The sequence below is a fragment of the Mirounga leonina genome, unplaced genomic scaffold (genome assembly GCF_011800145.1).
Source record: "Mirounga leonina isolate KUSES-001 unplaced genomic scaffold, KU_Mleo_1.0 Mir_150, whole genome shotgun sequence".
NCBI lineage: Eukaryota > Metazoa > Chordata > Mammalia > Carnivora > Phocidae > Mirounga > Mirounga leonina.
Window position 1 is genome coordinate 28,882,848 of NW_023270374.1, and position 21,599 is coordinate 28,904,446.

General features: G+C 41.3%; 1 protein-coding gene across 1 annotated transcript in view; it reads left to right on the plus strand.

Annotated features, from left to right (window-relative positions):
- Positions 1-320: 320 nt before the first annotated feature.
- CTNNBL1 (catenin beta like 1) overlaps positions 321-21,599 on the plus strand; it is a 162,237-nt gene continuing 140,958 nt past the window's right edge. The window contains exon 1 of the mRNA XM_035006293.1: positions 321-480. Coding sequence (XP_034862184.1) covers positions 451-480 — 30 coding nt within the window. The 5' untranslated portion in view covers positions 321-450. The remainder of the gene's footprint in view (positions 481-21,599) is intronic.

Genomic DNA, 21,599 nt, shown 5'->3' on the forward strand with positions numbered 1-21,599 from the left:
TGAGGAATGAGAACTGGCCAGTGCAGTTCTATGCCTCAATTTCCTTATTTGTGAAATGAGGATAAAATTGGCTAGATCATGGAAGGATTAGAAGAGCACAAATAAAACACTAAGCACTCCGCCCTGCACAGAGGGGGCACCCAATAAATCTTAGCTTCTTTGGGTCTTTTCACTCACCGTCCCGCCCTCCTTCATGTCTCCGTCCCCCTTTCCCCGCCCCCTCAGGCTGCGGGCGGAAGCAGTACCGTCGTAAATGCAGCGCGCTTTACGGTGGCATTGCCTTTTACCGCAGTGTGGCCGGCTTCCGTGTCCCTCGCACTTTTACCTCATTGGCTCTGCGACCCGCTCACAGCGCTTTCCGGCAGTGTGGCTGGAGCTGTAGCCGAGGGGGCCGCGGTTTGGGCGTGAGTGGAGGGACCCGAGTAGCAGGTGTTGGCTGGGCCTGGAACCATGGATGTGGGCGAACTTCTGAGCTATCAGGTATGAGGGACGAGGAGGGCCGGAGTACCGTCCCCTCCCCGGGGTAGGGGTTTCCGGTCGCGGGACCAGAGTCCCTTCATCTCACCTCCTCTCACCTCTGTCCCCGGCCCGCGAACCCTCACTTCTGATGTTCGAGTTCCTCATTTCACTTCACTCTCCTGAGACTCTCCTGGGCCCTTTCAGCTCATTCCTTCTCAGAACCCAAGCCGCTTCCTTTCAACTCCAGCCTGGACCTCTTCTTACCCTTCCCTGGACCGGGGCCTGGTTCCCTTCAACTCTTCTTGAAGGCCTCAGACCATCTTCACAACCATCTCGTCCCCGAGTCGTTGAGGTGGTGGTGGTGGGAGGGCACTGGTCTTTCCTGCATTTGAGCCCCGGCTTCTCCACTAACTGGCCATGTGGCTTTTGGACAAGTCATTTTCCGCTCTTTGAGCTTCAGTTTTTGCATATATAAGACGGAGACAGTAATAAGTACCTAGTAGGGTTGTTTGAGGACTCTATTAACTATTGGATGTGAAAGCTGATTTTAAAGTGTAAAAGCTGTTCCCATGTTAACTGCCATTGTTGGGAGATGTTTGGAATTCTAGCATGGGATGGGACCCTAGGAATCTTGTCTTCCCTGCGCAGGCGACTTGGTGGGAATGGGTGGCGCAGAGGGCAGAAAGGACTTCTCCAAAGTCACTCAACAAGTAAGAGCTGGGTAGTATTAGAGCTGAGGTCTCCTGGCTTCCAGTTCAAAGGTTTCCCCCTCTTTGACTTCCTAAATAGGCTCCTTGTGAGAGGCAGTAGAACCCTGATGTCTAATATGGTAGCTGTCCATGTGGCTGTTAGACAGTTGATATAGGGCTAGTAGGAGTTGAAAAGTACTCTAAGTGTAAAATCATGCGAATTTTGAAGATTCAATATGAAAAATAAAGTTTTTATACTGATTTTACGATCATATTGATCAAATCAATTACCTTGATTATTGATCATATTGATTAATCATATTACAGATAATGGGTGAAATAAAATTTAAAATAAATTTTACCTGTTTCTGTTGACTTTTTTTTTTTTTTTTTTTTTTTAGAGATTTTATTTATTTATTTGACAGAGACAGAGACAGTGAGAGCAGGAACACAAGCAGGGGGAGTGGGAGAGGGAGAAGCAGGCTTCCCGCTGAGCAGGGAGCCCGATGCGGGACTCGATCCCAGGACCCTGGGATCATGACCTGAGCCGAAGGCAGTCGCTTAACCAACTGAGCCACCCAGGCGCCCATTCTGTTGACTTTTAAATGTAGCTACTAGCTTTTTAGTGTGGCTATTAAAATTACATATACAAGTGATCTTATATTTCCATTGGACAGCTCTGCAGTAGAGAATGGTGATTAAGAGCTATGGGTCAGGGGCCGCATATTCCTTGGAATCTCCATTTTGCTATTAACTGGCTGCTGTAACCTTGAACAAAATACTTAACCTCTCTATGCCTTGGTTTCCTCATATGTAAATAGGGGCAAAGATGGCACCTACCACATAAATCTGTTGTGAATTGTAAAGTGCTTAGACCAATACTTGTCAAAGAGTAAAAGTTCAGTACCTGTTAGCAATTACATTCATGCCACTCCCTCTGCCAATACACAAAGAACGGACCTTGGTGACTCTAGACGTTGTAGAAAAGAACTTTTAAACAATGGTTGATATATAGCCAAGAGAGTTCTCTTTTTAAGACAGTTATTGAACATGAAAGAAGAAAGGAAATAGGAGGATTGTTGAATGAGTGGTTGTATGTCTGTTTGGGAGTTGTAGAATGGCTAGCCCATTGACTCAATATTAAAGCTAAAAGAACTTCATTCATTTGCTCGAAAAACATTTATTGAATGCCTCCTGTGCAAGGCATCAAATCCTCGAGTATACAACATTGAACAAAACAGACAAGGTTCTTGCTTTTGTGGAGCTTGTAGTCTGGTGGGAAAGTAACAAGATAAGTGTGTAAACAAACAAGAAATTCAGATTGTGATAGGTGCTTTGAAGGGTACGCAGGGTTTACTGTAGGACTGTGCTGTTTGGTGTGGTAGCCACTGGGTACCTGTGACTACTGAACACTTGAAATGTGGCTAGTTGGAACTGAGAGTGATACGTGTAAAATACACATTGGATTTCCAGGATTTAGTATGACAAAAATTAATGTAACATATATTAATAATCTTTATATTGATTCCATGTTGAAATGATAATACGTGGGATATATTGGCTTAAAGAAAATATATTATTAAAATTAATGTTACCTTCTTTAAAACTTTTTAAATGTGGCTACTAGAAAATTTAAAGTTACATACGTGGCTCATTTGTAACTTTCAGTATATGTTTATTTGACAGTGCTGTGAAAGACAATAACCCCTGGCAGTAGGAGACAGGACCTATTACTTTTGGTAATGTGGTCTGGGAAGGACTCTGAGGAATTATTGTTAAAGGACTGAAGGTTGAGAAGGAGACAATCATGTAAAAGGGCAGAAGGATCAAGGCAGAGGGAAAAGCAAGTATGTAGGCTATGAGGTAGAAGCTGGCGTAGCCTGGTAGAAGATCAGGAAGAGGATTGATGGAGGTGGAACATGGTGAGTAAGCAGGAGAATGGTAGATGATGAATAGGAGATGTAGGCCTTCCTGTAGGCCATGATAAGGAGTTTGAATTTTATTTAGAGAGATATTATAGATAACCTCATGCAGACCACTTATTTACAGATGAAAAGTGAATCCCATTCTGGTAAAGCACTTCCCTGAGGTTGTGGGCTAAGGTAGTGGCATAGTTAAACCAGAATCCTGATCTCCTTATTTTCAGTCCTGTTCATTCCCCACATGCACTATTCGTGCAATTTCCTTTCTGTAAGATTGATGTCCACTCCTGTTCCTAAAAGATGGTACAGTCTGGAATCTAGTCCATAATCAATCGAATGCATCCATCCTTTTGTGGAAATGGTGAAGATCATTTGAATTAATGGATGCAAAAGCTCTTCAAAAATAGTAACATTTTATAGATATAAAAGATGCATTATTTACCTGCACCATCTCTCAAAATCTTTGTAACAACCCTGTGAAGAAGGTACTGTCTTTAATCCCTGTTGTACAGATGAAGGAACTGAGGTGCAGAAAAGCACCTACCTCATAGCTGAAGCTCCTAATAACCATGCTGTACTGCCTGCCTACTCTGTGCCAGATGCTGAACTGAAGTGCTTTTGGATGTGTTCTTACAGTTAATTCTCAACATGCCCTTTGAGGTGGGTGGCATGCCTATTTTACAGAGAAGGAAACTTGAGCTAGAGAGCTCGGTTTACCTGCCCAAGGACAAACAGCCAGTAAGGAGCAGAGCCAGAACTGGAACCAAATGAATACCCAAATCTGGTTTTCCATTCTGTTTTCATACTTTACTTAAAAACTTTCATAATACTTTTAAAAGTTTTAAAAAATGAAGAATGGTACACCTATAGAAGAATGCATAAATTTTAGTGCTGTTGATTATAGTTGTGATTTTCAAAGTAGACTCAACATGACCACTGAAGTTCATTTCTTAGGGACATGTTGTCTGATTTGAACATCCCCATCCCCATAGTTTGATTCATTAAGTCTCCCGTGGGACCTTAGAATTTGAGTTTCTAACAAGATCCCAGGTGATGCTGAAGCTCCCGTGGTCCAGGAACTACATTTTGAAAGTGCCCCTGGTCTAGAATGTACATCCTTTTAAAATTTTACCCAGTTGAGATTCTCCTCCCTTCTCATAGCTGTTTTAGTTTTTTGAGCTTAAATTACACTTTTTCCCTGCCGTCCAAGATATTGAGAGCAAATCACTTAATCTTTCTGGGCCTCAGTTTCCTCATATGCCTAATGAGGGGATTAAGTAAGTCTCTCTGAGGTCTCTTCTAACTTTAAGTTCTGTGATACTAATTATTTAGGCCAGGAGCTCTAGAGATTTCAAGGGATAAAAAAGCTTGATGTAGGAGAATGAATCGGGGCTGAAAATCTGGGAGATTTGAGTTTTAATCCTCCCTTTATCATTACTTATCTGGGTGACTCAGGACAAGTCACTTCCCCTCTCTGTATATCTTTTTACCACCTGTAAAATGAGGGGGTTGAGCTATAAGAGTTGTGGTTGTTTCCTTTCTTGGAATTCAGAGATTAAGGTAAGCAAGGAAAATATGTAATGTCAAGAAGTGTTTATTAAGTGTATTTAATATTTTTTGGGTGCTTCTTAAATTTCATTTTTGGGGCAGTGTGGTGGGAAGATTCCAGTTTCCCGCTGAGATTGGTTCTTCTAGTAATAGGGTTAGGCAGTAAGTGCCTCAGTATATGCCTTATATCCTTGACATATGTTAACTATTCATTTGAGAAGACAGGAGAATTACAATGTGGACAGGAGGTGGTAGAAAAAGTCTTAAAGAGGAAGCCAGTTATGTTCCCAATATGGAAATGTACTTTTTTGATGCCTTCAGGCTTAGACATCTCATCAAGAAGTGTGCCCAGCAGTTCCTTGGCTGAGAAGTTTCTGCTGCGTAGATGTGCATATGAAGTTCAGGGCATTCTCATTAATACTAATTCCATAGATGTCTGGAAAAAGTTCTTACCTTCGAAGTTTTGCAATAAAGAATTCACATTTAGTGCGGCTTGGCTCCGTGGGAATGACTTGCTTTGTGACATGAGAAGTATTCTCTTTGAGGCAGATTGGGGTCAGGGACCCTTGGTTTTAGCAATACTGCAGACACCCACTCCTCTTGTGACCTATCAGCAATACCATAGCATTTCCTTGGATTGCAGGGGCTTGTAGGAATTTAGAATCTTGCTCCTTTCCCCTTATTTCTTTCCTTTGAAATAAAAAATTTTTAATGACAATAAACTGACAGGAATGGTATTAAAAGGAAGTATTTGAGAAAAGGAAAAGGACCCTAGTCTAACAAGTATTTTTATATTCCCACAGTTATTATATATTGCATGGCAATAATCATTGTGTCTATACTGTTTTGTGTTCTACATTTTTAATTTAACACTGCCAGAAATATTGCATGGGTTTCTACATGGTCCTCATGTTATTTTTAATATGTTCATACTTCTTGCACAAGTGATAGACCAACCATTTTTCCCTAAAATGTTCCTCCATAATTATTTAGAGGAATTATTTATAATTATTTGGTTTTAGGTTTTGGTTCTTGGAGATACTGTTGCAACGAACTTCTTCATTTGTTTGGCATTTTCCCCGTCCCACCTGCCATTAGAAATTACCACGTGCCATCTCCTGTGCTTAGTATTGCATGTACAAAAATTATTAAGACATGGTCCTGGACCTTAAAGAATTCATAACTTGAGGAATGAGACAGACATTTCAACAATGAACTGTGTGGATAAAGTATTATGGGAGCACAATGTAAGGAATGATTGGATATGCCTGAAGAAGGGATGTATTAGTGGGGGTGGATTTGAATGCAGTCATTGAAGAAAAGGGAGATGTTGGAATCTCAGCCATGATGAATGAATAGGAATTCTGTGGGTAATGAAGGAGGCCGAGGACAGTCGTTCTTGACTAGGATTAGTGAGAGCAGAAGCATGGGAGTGAAATGTCAGAGCATTGAGTAAACGGAGGGGAGTGGTAGATGATGGCGTCATCTCAGCTGCAGATACATTAAGGAACACGTTGTGCTCATATGGAATGAATCCTTCATCAGTTTACAGTGCTAACAGCAGTGGGTGTTCCAGTTTTACCACAGTCTTGATACAACTAGTTGTCAAACAATTTAATTTTGTCTCATTGATCTAGTAGGTATGTAAAGTGTTAGTTCAAGTTTGCTAATGGGCATTTTTCCCCTTGTGTGTGTTATCATTTGTATTTCTTATCATCTGCCTCTTTCTCCATAAGGTAGTGTTGTAGTTTGTAATTGAGCTTTTCTGTTGTGTTTTTTTGTTGATGGGGTGTATGTAAGAAACGTTTTAGAAGCCTGAACACATGTGCTCATTCTGTAGTGGCCCCATTTCACCTACAACCCTGAGAGTATTATCCTCATCATAATGTTGTTTTATAGCATTGTGCTATAGGCTCTTTTTGCATGACAGTTTAGACTAGTGCTTTTCAAAGTTACTGTTGTTAATGATGGGACTATAAACAACAGATAAAGAACTATTTTCATTGATATTCCCATTTCAGAGTGTTTTCTGTTTCATCTCTTGAGTGGTTTCTTTCTAAAGTTCATTTCCTCTCTTTGCAACTTTCTCGTCCTCTTTCTTCCTGGTGCATTCTCTTCATACTCACAGAACACATTTATGTGCCTTCTCATACACTACACAGTTAACTTAGAGGCAGGGACCAGCACCTAGCAAAGTGTCTCACCCATAATTGTTATCTCATGAATGGTTGTTTAAGGATTGAGTGAGTGAACCAGTATATACCCTCAAATATGTTCTGGTTATTTCCCCTTTTGGAAAGCTTTTGTTCTGATAATCGCGTTTGCTTGCTGCCTTGTATGTCTTTGTTTTCATGTCAGACATCAAGAATGTTTCATGTTAGACATTCAAATATGTTACTTCAGTTTCTGAATTGTCTTCCTCTTCCATATCATCTCTTGCTACCCTTGCTGCAAAACCTACATTTTTTTAATATTTTATTTTGAATTAATGTTAAATTTACAGAAATTTGCAAAAATAGTAGAGAATTCCTGAGTTTTCATATACTCCTCACCCCGCTTCCTCTAAAGTTAACATCTTCTGTAACCATAGTATGATGATCAAAACCAGGAATTCATAATTCTAGTAACTAAACCACAGACCTAATTCGGATGTCACCAGTTTTTCCACTAATGTCCTTTTCCTGTTTTAGGATCCTATCCAGGGTCCCACATTGCAGTTACTTGTCATTGTCATTTTCATTGTCTTTTATAATCTCGACCTTTTTGAAGAGTACTGGTCAGTTGTTTTGTAGGATGTCCAAAACCTGCATTCTTGGAGGTGCCAATACCCTCTGCCAAAGATTTTCTTGAGCCTCATTACTCTTTTTTTTTTTTTTTTTAAAGATTTTATTTATTTATTTGACAGAGAGATAGCGAGAGCAGGAACGCAAGCAGGGGGAGTCGGAGAGGGAGAAGCAGGCTTCCCTTGGAGCGGGGAGCCTGATGTGGGGCTCGATCCCAGGACCCTGGGATCATGACCTGAGCCGAAGGCAGACGCATAACGACTGAGCCACCCAGGCGCCCCTCCCTGAGCTTCATTACTCTTTTTTTTTTTTTTAAAGATTTTATTTATTTATTTGAGAGAGAGAGAATGAGAGAGAGCACGAGAGGGAAGAGGGCAGAGGGAGAAGCAGACCCCCTGCTGAGCAGGGAGCCCGATGTGGGACTCGATCCCGGGACTCCAGGATCATGACCTGAGCCGAAGGCAGTCGCTTAACCAACTGAGCCACCCAGGCACCCCAGCTTCATTACTCTCGACTCTTCCTTAGAGTGATTCTATAATCTTGTCCCTCATCATAGATGAACTCATCCATTCTTCCATCTTTCAGCACCCCAATATAGACAACTGTTAGCTCTCTGGCCATGATCTAGGTTTCATGTATCTACTGAACGTTCTGGCCAGATGTTCTGGGGTCACGTAATTCTCTGTATCTCTCCACCTGCTCCACCACCTACCCCCAATTCTGCGTTTTAGTCAGGGGTGTCTCTGTTTTGCAGACTTTAAAGAAGCCTTGGAGCTATTTCTCAAAGATGAAAGACAAGGTTTTTTTCCTCATGGATCATAAGATCCTGTGAACAAAGAGGTCTAGCTCCTTTTTCCAGGGTCAAGACGGTGTCAGGATCTGAAAATGTTTAAGCCACAGTTCTTGCTCTCATGGAGCTTGCAGTCTAAGGGTGGCATCCCACAGATTTGAAAACTGATATTCCAGTACACAGCATCATTGCTGTTACAGAAGAATGAACAAAATTTGGTGGCACAGGCAGGAGCAGCTCTGTCATCAGGAAAGCTTTGCAGAGAAAGCGTTACTTCTTCAGTTTTCTCTTTATTCCTTCCTATTTCAGCTGCCACCATCATAGTTTAGACTCTTGGAACCTTTGTCAAATAAGTAGCTTTCTGGTTGGTCTTTTTACTTTTGTGGATCGTGTATTGGCATGGTGAACATGGGTTTATTTCTTCTATAGGCCAACAGAACAGTTTTCACCGGTCATAGACTTCAGTCCTATCTATTTCAGCTTCCTTGGAGGTAGGTTTTAATGAGATGCCTAATTTTGGAGGTGAACTTGAGGAAGACAGCCATACCTTTCTGCAGTCCCTCACTGGGTGTCGTTTAAATTGGGGGATGGAGGGATGCCTGGCTGGCTCAGTCAGTGGAGCATTCTCGACTCTTGATCTCAGGGTCGTTAGTTCAAGCCCCACGATGGGCATAGAGCTTACTTAAAAAAAAAATAAATTGGGGGATTGAATTTATAAAATTTACACCAATAGAGAAATTTTCAGATGTAAAAATAACTACATTGGAGAATGTGGATGGCTCAGAAAAGCCTGTCAGCTCTATTGGAGAGAATAATTCAAGGCACGTGCCTTCTGAGTGTGTCCGTTAGGTGTCTTTTAATGTTAGTGTAGTGAATGAACACTAACTTGGGGTCAGACTGCCTGTGTTTAAATCCCACCTCTGCTATTTGCTATCCATGTGTCCTTGGGTCAGTTAATTAACCTCTATAACCCTTAGGTCTTCATCTTTAAAATGGAGATTTTATAACAGTGTATCTCTGCCCACCATTTAAAAAAAAATCTCCATTTTACCATCTGTTTTTAAATACAGGATTAAATAAGACAGGGTGGGTAGTGCTAAGTAGTATATAGTAAGCGCCCAGTAAATGTTAGCTGTTAATTTTTAATTATTGATATAATTACAATCAACACACATGCTGTAGCAAAAGAAAAAAATGTTTTTTTTGAATTCTACAAAGCTGCCTCAGTATTCCCAAGGTCATTGGTCCCTTGGAGATTAAGGTTTAGAATGCTATAAAAGGAAATGAGAACAGTTTGTCACCCACACATGCCACAGTATAGAACTGTTCTCAGTAGATTAAAGCACAACCCTATTCCACCACAGTTAGCAGTCATTGATATCAAGAATTATATCATCAACACAGTAATTCTTTTCCCCAGGTCTCTTTAATATTGCTGAGATATCTCAGTGTTCCCCTTTTCTGGTGCCTGAAATCTCATTTATGAATTACTCCTTTCTTTTTCTTTCTTTCTTTTTTTTCCCCTAAGGTTCCCAAAGGAAGTGGTTAGTTTTGGTTTGAGTCTTGTATGGCTATAGAGACATTGGAGTTAGGAAAAGTATAGCAGAGATCCTCTTACTTTTTCCAGAGTCAGCCATTTGATTCTAGTATTTCAGCTGAATAGTTGAAAGCCATTTTCTTTTCTGTAGTGTTCTAGGAGTGACTGATCTGAAAGTGTGTTGGCCTAAATTTTAAAACCCCATCTCCATTGTGGGTTGGTAAATAGAAACTAGATTATCTTTGTCCTGAGTTCAGTGAAAGATCTAGTGAGACTACCACAGTATATTTTCATCTGTTAACTCCTTTTAGATTATCAGTTGCCTGTGAGCAGATATCTGCTTGGGCTCCTTAGACTTCCCTTCAACTATTTGAATTGAGAAGGATTTGACATCAAGCACAGAGTATTATGATGCTTCCCTCCGAATGTGTCTGACTATATTCTAAAGGCAGGTATGCTTGTTTATTGAACAGATTGTTTGGCGTTCTTTTTTTTTTTCTTTTTTTTTAAGATTTTATTTATTTATTTGACAGAGAGCGAGCGCACAAATAGGCATAGTGGCCAGGAGAAGGAGAAGCAGGCTCTCTGCTGAGCAGGGAGCCCGATGTGGGGCTCGATCCCAGGACCCTGGGATCATGACCTGAGCTGAAGGTAGCCACTTAACCGACTGAGCCACCCAGGTGCCCCTGTTTGGCGTTCTTTTTTTTCTTTCTTTCTTTTTAAATTTAAATTCAATTAATTAACATATAATGTATTATTGGTTTCAGGGGTACAGGTCTGTGATTGATCAGTCTTATATAATACCCAGTGCTCATTACAACATATACCCTCTCCAGTGTCCATCACTCAGTTACTGTATCCCTCCACCCCCCTCCACTCCAGCAACCCTCAGTTTGTTTCCTATGATTAAGAGTCTCTTATGGTTTGTCTCCCTCTCTGGTTTCATCTTGTTTCATTTTTTCCTCTCTTCCCCTATGATCTTTTGCCTTGTTTCTTAAATTCCATATATCAGTGAGATCATATAATTGTCTTTCTTTGATTGCCTTACTTTGTTTAGCATGCTACCCTCTAGTTCCATCCACATTGTTGCAAATAGCAAGATTTCATTTTTTGATGGCTGCGTAATATTCCATTGTGTGTGTGTGTGTGTGTGTGTGTGTATGGCATTCTTTATATATATATATATGCACACACACACACATACACACATCTTCTTTATCCATTCATCTATCAGTGGACATCTGGGCTCTTTCCATAGTTCGGCTCTTGTGGACATTGCTGCTATAAACATCAGGGTGCAGGTGCCCCTTCGGATCACTACCTTTGTATCTTTGGGGTTAAAACCCAGTAGTGCAATTGCTGGCTTGTAGGGTAGCTCTATTTTCAGCTTTTTGAGGAACCTCCATACTGTTTTCCAGAGTGGCTGCACCAGCTTGCATTCCCACCAACAGTATAGGAGGGTTCCCCTTTCTCCCCATCCTCGCCAACATCTGTTGTTTCCCGACTTGTTAATTTTAGTGTTTGGCATTATTTATGTGTTTGTTTTATTAATACATAAAATTGAGGATTACATTTTTTTTGTATTTGACCCCCTCCCAAGTTAAGAGCAACTAAGTTAAAATTACTTTTGGAATTTTTAATAAACGTAAGCATTAACAGTACATCAGTCTCCTGCTGGTGTATCATGTTGGAATTCTATTTTCTTCACAGCTTTGGATAAAATAGAAGAATTGTGGTTAGAGTTTATCTTGTTATCTTTTACTGGCCTCTTCAAACATTAATACTTCATGGGAACAGCTAATAGCTTATCATTATTAATGATAAGGGAAATTTGAGCATTTTAAGGGGACATAATTTTTGACAGAGAAGCTGAAACATGGGAGTGGGGGCTCTGGCCAGGAGCAACTGTTGCGCAGAGGAAGGTAAAGATGCCAAAGAATCAACAGAACGCTAAAATGCAGCAATAAAGAAATAAGAAAAAGACATTATCATTGATGAAGTGGGGGTTGTTGTGAAAAGAAATCCACATTGAGGTTCCTTATTTATTTATTTATTATTTTCAAAGATTTTATTTATTTGACAGAGAGAGAGAGGGAGAGGGAGCACAGAAGCAGGGGGAGTGGGAGAGGGAGAGGCAGGCTCCCTGCTGAGCAGTGAGCCGCAGGTGGCGCTTGATCCCAGGACTCCGGGATCATGACTTGAGCGAAGGCAGATCCTTAACCAACTGAACCACCCAAGTGCCCCTGAGGTTCCTTTCTGAAAAAGGTGATATGGGTTGTATTGAATTGCACTAACTCCTCTTTTATCTGGTGTCTTTGGAAAATGTGGCACTCCTCATGAATAGATTTTCCACATAGCAGAAACTTCCAAGTGGAGCAAGAGTGCCAGAACAAGAACTTCCTCTTTTTACAAATGGGGAAGGCATGGCACAGGGACGGAAAGTGGCTTGCCTCCGGTGATAAAATGGGGTTCAGAACAGAACAGTGCTTTTTTCCATATTCAAAATTTGAATTTTTCATCATTTTGTTTGGAGTTCTTTCTAAAACAAACATTCTTGCCTTTCTCAATAGGTCAGACTGTTGTCTTAGGGTCATTATTATGAATACATGTTAATTGTGCCCAGAATCTCTCATGATCTTTTGAAGTGTGGAAAGTTTTTACTCCTGTATTAAAACATTGGGAGTGTTACAGAGAAATTTTGAGTTCTTTTGCCTATTGTTTACAGTTTTTCTTGCTTTTCTTTGGTGTAGCTGTCACTTCTTAGTGGTGTTATTTGTTTAATAGGCTAAAACAGGATAAAATCTAACTTCTGAGGCCCCTTTTGCTTTCTTTTCACATTGTCCTGAAAAGTTGTGGTTGTTGGATGATGAATGAAGCATTAGTATTCTTGGTCATCTTTGGATGAACTGTAAAATTTTAGGGCCCTTCTATTAGTTACTGAAGACTGTAAGATACTAGAGATCAAATTAGTGTAACCTGTCTTCATTTTTCATCCAGCATTTCTTCTAGATCTCTTTGCCCACCACTGCCATCTTGGGGACTGAAGAATATCTGAGCAATTACTAGTGCTCACTAATCATGAGTCTTTCAAGAGAAACTAGCACTCACAAACAGAAGCTTAACCTGGCCTTCTGTGGAGTGCCCCTTTCCTTCATGGCTGCTTATCTTTCTGGAGGGGAGCCATTTACCTGTCTGATGGCCTTGACACTATATCTTTAAGCTAGTCTTATATCCAAATTCACACACCCACTGGCCCAAGAAATCTAAATTGTAGCAATCACCCGAGACCCCATGTGTTTGTTCCTGACTTTTTCATACCTCTGCCCCATTTCTGTTTTGTGCTTTGCTCTTGGCTCTCTCATTTTCTCTCTCTTTTTTCCTCCTCCCAAGTATGTACATCTCTTCTCTGGCTCCCAACTGCTGCCTCATCTGGAAGGACTCTGGCCGACCTGGCTGCGGCTGCCTTATATGGTAAAGCCTGCCTTTGCTGGACCTTTAAGACCCAACCTTTGGGTCTTGGCCTCAGCCATTGGAAATCACTGTTGCTAGCTCAGCTGATCCTCCTGTGAAAGGACAGTTTGGGCAACATTCTATCCAAGAGGCTTGCAAATTTTCAAATTCTGCAACTTTGAGAATCTACAAGTTCATCTTGGTCTTGTCTTTGCCATTGTTCCTCATCATTCACCAGGGGTTGGCAAAGAACTAACCAGTGTTTCTACGGCATTGTGAAACATGCTGACAGCCTGTGAGCCAGTCTCGATTTTGGAGGGTTAGTAAATTTCATTTAGATTAGTGATCCATATTGAACCTTCCCTTCTTTAATTATTCAACAGATACTTATTAAATGCCTACTAAATGCAAGTTGTTATACTAGACACTTGAGACTAGATATGCACAAGACATTTGCAGTACCTTGTCTTTATGAAACTTATATCCAGGGAGGCAAGGCAGACAATAAACAAGAAAAACAAATACAAATAAGTAAGAACTCCCACACAAGCAAACAAATACTACATACACAAAACCAAGATAATTTCAAATAGGGATATGAAGGGGGAAAAATGGGCTGATGTAATAGAGTGATGGTAGAGCATCAGAAGGTTCTAAAAGGCCTTTTTGAGGGGGTAGCATTTGAATTGAGAACTGAATGATGAGAAAGATCCAGCTCTATGAAGAGCTGTGGGAATAGCAGCATAGGCCTAGGAAATATGCAGTACAAAAGCCCTAAGGTGGGAACAAGCTTGTCATGTTTGAGGCAAATGGCTAGAGCATGGCGAGTGAGAAGGAGACAATTAAGGACGGAGGTCAGCTGTGGGGAGGGGAGGTAACCTTAAAATGTTTAGATTTTGTTGTCAGCACAGTGGGAAGCCATTAGGGGTTTGAAGCTGTGGAGCGCCAGAGTTTGGTTTATGTTTGAAAAGAGCACTGCATCTGCAGAATGTAGAATAGGTTGTAGGGGAGCAGTCTGGCCAGCTTAGGTGTTCAAAGTGGGTAGAATTCACCTTTGTGCTGCAGGGGGCTACAGCCGAAGCTCTGCTCTCCCTAGGATAATTGCTTTCCCACCTAGGTTGTTTTCAGAATCTCCCAGTTCGAAACATTTAATCTATGTTCTGGCTTAATCAAGAAGCAACACTCTCCTCGTGCCAGGCTTGGCACAGAAAACATGGGCCTGGTGCCTTTTGTTGAGCACCCTGGCCTGGAGAGAATGAAGAAAGCAGCCCCAGTGGACCCGAGGACAGTGCAGCTGACCTTCAGCACCTGGTAACTTGTAGGAAGCTTTGGAATCCATAAACTTTGTGTGCTTGTGCAAAACAGTTGCAGATGGTCTGGACTGATGATTAAATATCACTGCAGTCTAGCCCAGATCTGCTGTGGCCATCCTCTCTGCGTCTGGTTTTACATTACAGTGGGTAATTACAGGGGCACAGCTCTTTCTGGTTGGCTTAGGGGGAAATTTCAGTTTCTGCCAGTTGTGTCGGTGACTGCAGTGAGCAGTAGTTGTGAATGGCTACTTTTTGTTTTCAGAATTAAAAAAAAAACAAAACCCAACCAAACTTAAAAAGAACTCTCTTTAATGAAAGGGAATAATTGCCTGCCTTTGCTGTCTCTGCTGATTCTCCAGTGGGAGTTCTGCCATCAGACTTGTCAGACTTGGTTGGCAGGGACTTTTTCTCCTGAGTTCGCACAGAGATCTGAATGGGCAGAGATAACACAAATAAGTACTGGTACAAGCATATCTGCAGAGGAACAGATTTCCCTCTGACCAAAGGTGCCACTGGTGGGTACCACCCTGATTCTCAGTGCATCTCTTACCACTAATGACAGGACTTTTCAGCAAATTAAAAGAATTGCTTAAGCACCACCTGAGCTGGGCAGTTTTTACAAGACTTTTGAGTTTCAAAGGCCCTCAGGCTGCTCAATCTGCCAGTGTAAAGTCACTGAATATTATCTCCCTGGCTTCTTACTGGGGATCCTTATACCTCATTCAGCATAATGAACGTGGGGAGACAAATTGTGATTCTTCTACTTCTTTTTTTGCCCAAGATTTCTTCTTTCATTCCCACAGAACTTACAAGGACACAGAAAACTCAGTGGGGGAAGAAGAGATGGTGTCTGCCTTCTGGCCGACATGACTTACGCCAGTGGTTGCATGCGGGTTCCAGAATGAAGATTGCAAATCACTCTCCATCTTCTTGGAGCCTGTCCCATAATTAGAAGATTAAACATTTTGTTTAAATTAGTAATTTCCCCCCTACCTCCTCTGTGTGCTTAAAGTCACCATTAGAGCAAGATGGAGACTGGTGGTTTGATATTGGGCTCCACGTGCTAGTTGTGATTGTCAGCAAGAGGTTCAGGAAGTCTTACTTTAATTAAAAAAGCAATTTTGGCCATGGTTCACCTTGTGTGAGGCAGAGGCACTTCTGATCATGTGACCTTTTCGATTGCTGAGTACAGTGAGTAGAGCTTTCTTCAGGAGCGTGACACCGAGCCTAAAAGGACAGTATCAGGAGGCAGTGTGCAGCTGGCCTTGAAGTATTGCCTCTGCATTAATGGCAGATTTGCCTTCAATTGACAGATTGTGTTTGTGGGAGAAGAGGGTTACTTACAGGGATAGTATGGTCCTAATTTGAAGTGAATGAAAAGCGACTCATAGAGGAGCCTGTAGAAATTGTCATACTTTTAATGAAGTAAAACAGAATTTGTGTTTTCTACTCCCTGTGCCACCCCACCAAAAGAACAAAACAAAGGGCTGGGAACTACCAGCCCACTAAGAGCCAGGTATTGTGCTGTTTGATTTATAGGTGTTAGTGCATTTCATCCTAAAAGCAACCCTGGGAAAGTCAGTATTCTTATTCCCATTTTATAGATGAGGAAAGGAAGGTCACAGAGGTTTAGTAACTTGCCCAAGGACACGAGGAAGTAGATGGCAGAATCTTTTCCCTAATTGAGGGCTCTGGTGGATGAAGGGAGCTTAAAAACAGAAATGCTTTAAGAAATAGAATGCAGCAGAATGCTACCATCACTCAGTCTTGTACCTGCCTCGAGTCTACCATGTGTATCATTCTTGTCCAGCAGAATACCATGCACTGGTTATCAAACCCAGGGAAGCAGAACACTCCCGTCAGTTACCAGTCCCGGGGGAGGACTCCAAATGCTTCTACCCATGGCATCTTGGTATTGGAGTTGCCAGTGAAAACACCACGTGGTCAAATACTGGATGGAATGATGCTTTTTACTCACACAGAGAAGAGACAAAGCAAGACCAGCTCCTGGGATATATGTCAGTTCCTTGTGGCTAGTGGGGCCCTCGCCCTTCCTCTGAAGCTGGTGCAGGGCAGCGGCCTACATGCAGCCCTCTCTCGGCAGCAGAAGGACCCCGACCTGAAAGCTAGTGGTGTGCCTGAGGGACACTGATGTACATGCTTAAGCAGAGCAAAGGAATACTCACTGAGCATGAAACAGAGACAGACATTGTCACACAGGGTGATAAGCCTGGCACAAGCTGTGTGGACTCCTTACCTCTTGGTAAGGAAGTGTTCCAGGCCTGAGCCCCATTCCTATGCAGCCAGGTGGGGTTGGAAATACTGCATGCGTGGACTGCCTTTCCCAGCAGTTCTGTATTGAAATTACTTGGTTATGTGGCTTTCTTCCCATTAGACTTTGAATTCCTCAAGGACGGTGACCAGATCAGTGCATGCTATGTAGTAAATGCTCAATAAATGTCTGTTGACTGAAGAAAGGAAAGAATAAGGGTAATAAGGAAGAAGGAGTAAGGAAATGAATGAAGCAGTGAATCAGTGATTAGTGGCTAGATTTGGTTCTCTTCCAGGTATCTTTTTGTGTTGAGACTTAGCGCCTCCACAGTTGCCTTCTCTTTTTTGCCTCTTCTTTCTCAATGGAGAAAGTAGATTCAGCTATGTTTGTGAGTGGCAGTGACCCGATCATTGCCTTAAAAAAAACAATAGATGATCTTCATAAAAGCTCGATTCTAATACTGTAGTAATCTGAGAGTTGATGGGCTTTTTTTTTTTTTTTTTAAACTGGAGTTGTCTGACTCCAAAGAAACAGATTGATTGATCCATTTATTTGCCCAAGATTTGCTGCAAGTTTACTGTGGGCCATAATTGCTGTTTTCTCTTCACCCAGCCTTAGAGGCAAAAAGTAAGAGATAATACAAACAACAAGATTAGTTTTTATTTCATGTTGTTGTATCTGGCATACCCATTTCCATTTGATTTTTTTTTTCTTATTTAACATGTATTAAGCAGTTTTTCTGGGTTAGATGCTTCCTCACTAGGAGGGCTTTTTCCAGGGATGAGATGGTGATTTACCCAGGGTCACACTCTAGTAACAGACTTGGATGTCTGATTACTGAAGTCCATTTTCTTCTCACTGCACCAATCTCCCACCCCCCCTTTTTTTTTTAAGGATTTTATTTATTTATCTGACAGAGAGAGAGCGAGAGCAGGAACACAAGCAGGGGGCGTGGGAGAGAGAGAAGAAGGCTTCCCGCCGAGCAGGGAGCCCGATGTGGGGCTCGATCCCAGGACCCTGGGATCATGACCTGAGCCAAAGGCAGAGCTTAACGACTGAGCCACCCAGGCGCACACCAATCTCCCCTTTTAATGGGACTAGTTTAGCATCAGTTTCCTATGTGCTTTATGTTTTGTATAGGCCTGGGACACACATTTGTTTCTAAAACAGAAAGTAGTAGAGCTGCTAAAAGTTTATGTAAGTTTAAGTAGCCTTGGGAAACAGATCTGTAGTAAGCACAGAAACTGAGTGGTTCAATCCCAGCCCCTCTGTTTTCTAGCTGTTTGACCTTTAGGCAATTTGCTAAGCAAGCCACCCGAGCCTTGGTTTCTTCACTTGGAAAAACAGGGAATGGGTGTTCCCTACCTAGCAGGGCTGTGAGAGGAGTAAAAAGATAACATAATAAGCACACAGTTAATGGTAACTATTACATAGCTTGGATGATCACTTGGTGAGGAAGCGGTGGAGGAATTCTTTATGGTTTCTTTAAACCCTAAGATTCTCTGACCTCAGTGCCTCCTAAGAAGCCCTTTGTGAGATTTATATCTGACTTTGCCTGTGGAGGCCCATCCTGGCTTACTTATGCAGCTTTGTTTAAAAGAGGTGGCCAAATTCCCTTGTGTGCAGGGTTTTTCAGCCAGTGTCTGTGTTTTTTGGTATGTGTGCCGGGATTCCCAAGTTTCTAAGTAATTTCAGTCTGAGACGAGTTGGATTGATGGCAGGCTGCTTTAACACAGGCGTTACAAATAAGATTAAGGGGTTGTTGCGAAGGTACCAGTGGAGCTCTGGGACCGACTTTCTGGAGTCCTTCTAAATTGACAGCTAATGGGTAGTTTGCCTTGATGGCTCTCTCTGAGCTGGTTGTAACTGACTAGAGATTCATCCACAGAGGTAACTTTGCTTATGAAAATTCACTTTCCTTTCCTTTCTCCGAAAGTAAAGCTACCATAACATGTAGTAATGTCTTTGCATTGTGCAAAAAAACCAGTTGCCTTTGCACTGTTTTCAGATACCTTTTTCTAAGGCAGCCAATTCTTTTTTTTTAAATTTCATCTTATTATGTTATGTTAGTCACCATACAATACATCATTAGTTTTTGATGTGGTGATCCATGATTCATTGTTTTCGTATAACACCCAGTGCTCCATGCAGTACGTGCCCTCCTTAATACCCATCACCGGGCTAAGTAGTCCCCCCCCCAAAACCATGTTTGTTTCTCAGAGTCCATAGTCTCTCACGGGTTCATCTCTCCCTCCGATTTCCCCCCCTTCATTTTTCCTTTCCTTCTCCTCATGTCCTCCATGCTATTCCTTATGTTCCACAAATAAGTGAAACCATATGATAATTGACTTTCTGTGTTTGACTTATTTCACTTAGCATAATCTCCTCCAGTTCCATCCATGTTGATGTAGAAGTTGGGTATTCATCCTTCCTGATGGCTGAGTAATATTCCATTGTATACATGGACCACATCTTCTTTATCCATTCATCTGTTGAAGGGCATCTCGGCTCTTTCCACAGTTTGGCTATTGCGGACATTGCTGCTGTGAACATTGGGGTGCATATAGCCCTTCTTTTCACTACATCTGTGTCTTTGGGGTAAATACCCAGTAGTGCAGTTGCTGGATCATAGGGTAGCTCTATTTTTAATTTTTTGAGGCACATCCACACTGTTTTCCGAAGTGGCTGTACCAGCTTGCATTCCCACCAACAGTGTAAGAGGGTTCCCCTTTCTCCACAACCTCTCCAACATTTGTTGTTTCTTGCAAGGCAGCCAGTTCTTAAGGTTTTTTGTTTTTTTTTATATATATACTATAAGCCTGCCAAGCTTCAAAGAAAACTTTAAAAAGGGGAGAGATGATTCACATTATTTTATTCTTTATTTATATTTCTGTATAAGACAGTTATTTGATTATCTTAATCCTTGGTAGAGTCCCTTCCTGCCCAGCAAAATATGCGTTTTGCCTTATCTGGTCTACTAGGTGCTACTGCTAGGAAATTGAGTGTCCTAAAATGTTCTTGAAGTGAACAGTTCTTAGTTTAAAATCACTTTAAAGTCAATTTTATAGCCTTCTTGCAAGAGAATTGTGGTGGTGGGGATAGAGCTTGCAGGGGGAGTTTGTAGGGCAAGAGGCATTCACCCAGGCTCCTAGAGAATTCCTTTTGGTCATATTCCATGTGGCCAGGTGGTCAGTGTTCTTGCTTTGTTCCAGGTGGAGGAAATATTTCTGACTCTAAGAATAACTCATTCTCCATACTTGTCTTTATTGGGAATGGAGGTGTTTTGCTAACTTCAGTGGTTTTAAAGCTTCTAGAAATAGTAAAACCTTCGAGTTGAGGAAAATAAAGTGCATCTTAGACAAAGGTAGACATGAAAGCATCTCTTTTCATTGTTTTTGATGGGCTCATCAACAGGCATGTAGTGAGGCCATAACACCAGATACTTTGTTCAAGCTGAAAGAGGTAATTCGGCACTAGAAAGAAAGTATATTATATAATCATGCTATGTTTTCAGACTTTGAAGTATTACCCATAATATTGAAAAATATTCTTTTTAACAGGAAACTCAAGGTAAAGTTTGATATGAGTTCTGTCTTCCTTGAAATAAATGTGTCAGCTATTGTGTAACAGACTTATGTGGATAAGTTTTAACTTTTAAAACAAGTAATGGTAATAGCTAATGTCCTAGGCTCCTGGGATCAAAACTGTGTCAGAACCATTAAGGGATTAATGAGCAACTGTGAAAGACCTTGATTATGTAAATGAATAAAATTATTTATTTCTTACTTATGATTTGGTTCTCACAAATTCAGTCCCAGGTTATTCATCTGCCCTCCTTCCCATTTTCTCAAAACATCTTCACTTTTCTCTTTTCTTTCCTATCTGTGTTCCTAAGAGTATACATCCTTTCTCCCCAACCACTCTTTCTGTTTGAAAGAGGAATGAAGTTTTAAGTCTTGGCAATGACCTCAGAGGCAACTTATAGAAAAGGTAATTAAAGATTACCTTGCCCCACTTTAGTCTTAATGAAATTGTCCTTTGCTAGAGGCAATATTCCACTGGCTGGAATCTTCTCTGTCAGCATAATTACATGTAACAGGTGTGCCATATTACATGCAAAACCACTCTGTGGGGCTGCTGGTTGCTGAATGAATACTCCATCTCTCCCCAACCTCTGGGACGAGCACTTATAGCGTATCTAACCTTTGTGTCACCCGAAATAATAAAGTGAACTTATTGTATCTGAGCTTTGGTTTAAAACTATCAATAATTTAGAATAGCATTGCCATAGTAATTTGTTATTTAATGTTCAAAGATTCAGAGTGGACTGGGTGGGTTCCCCAAATGGTCTGGGGGAGGAAGTTCTTACTGCAGTCTCCATGTAGAGAGATGGCACTAAGCTATTACCAATGGGCAAGGAGCAATGACAGAAAAGAGCTTTCCTGGTTAAAGCCATAGACAGAAAAGTAGCAGAAGAGACTTTAATGTTGGTTGAGAGACGATGGCAACAGAGAGAGATGATGAAAATTATGCTTTTAAGATGATAGTTTCTGGGGTTGTGACTAAGAAAGGGATCCGAAGGTTGTGTGTATTGCTCCTGCAAAAGCGAGAGATTTCAGACCTAGTTCTGTCTATGACTTCAGGCTCGAGTCCTGTCACTTCCTTGAGTCTTGGTTTGTTCATCGGGAAGTTACAAGGTTGTACTGATATTCGTTGTCTGAATCTGAGTTTTACTATTCTTATCCTTTATATTGGTGCCACCATTAGAGAATTAACTAAGCGATACATAAAATATAACCCAGGATGGCATAAAATGATCAAATACGTAGGTGCAAA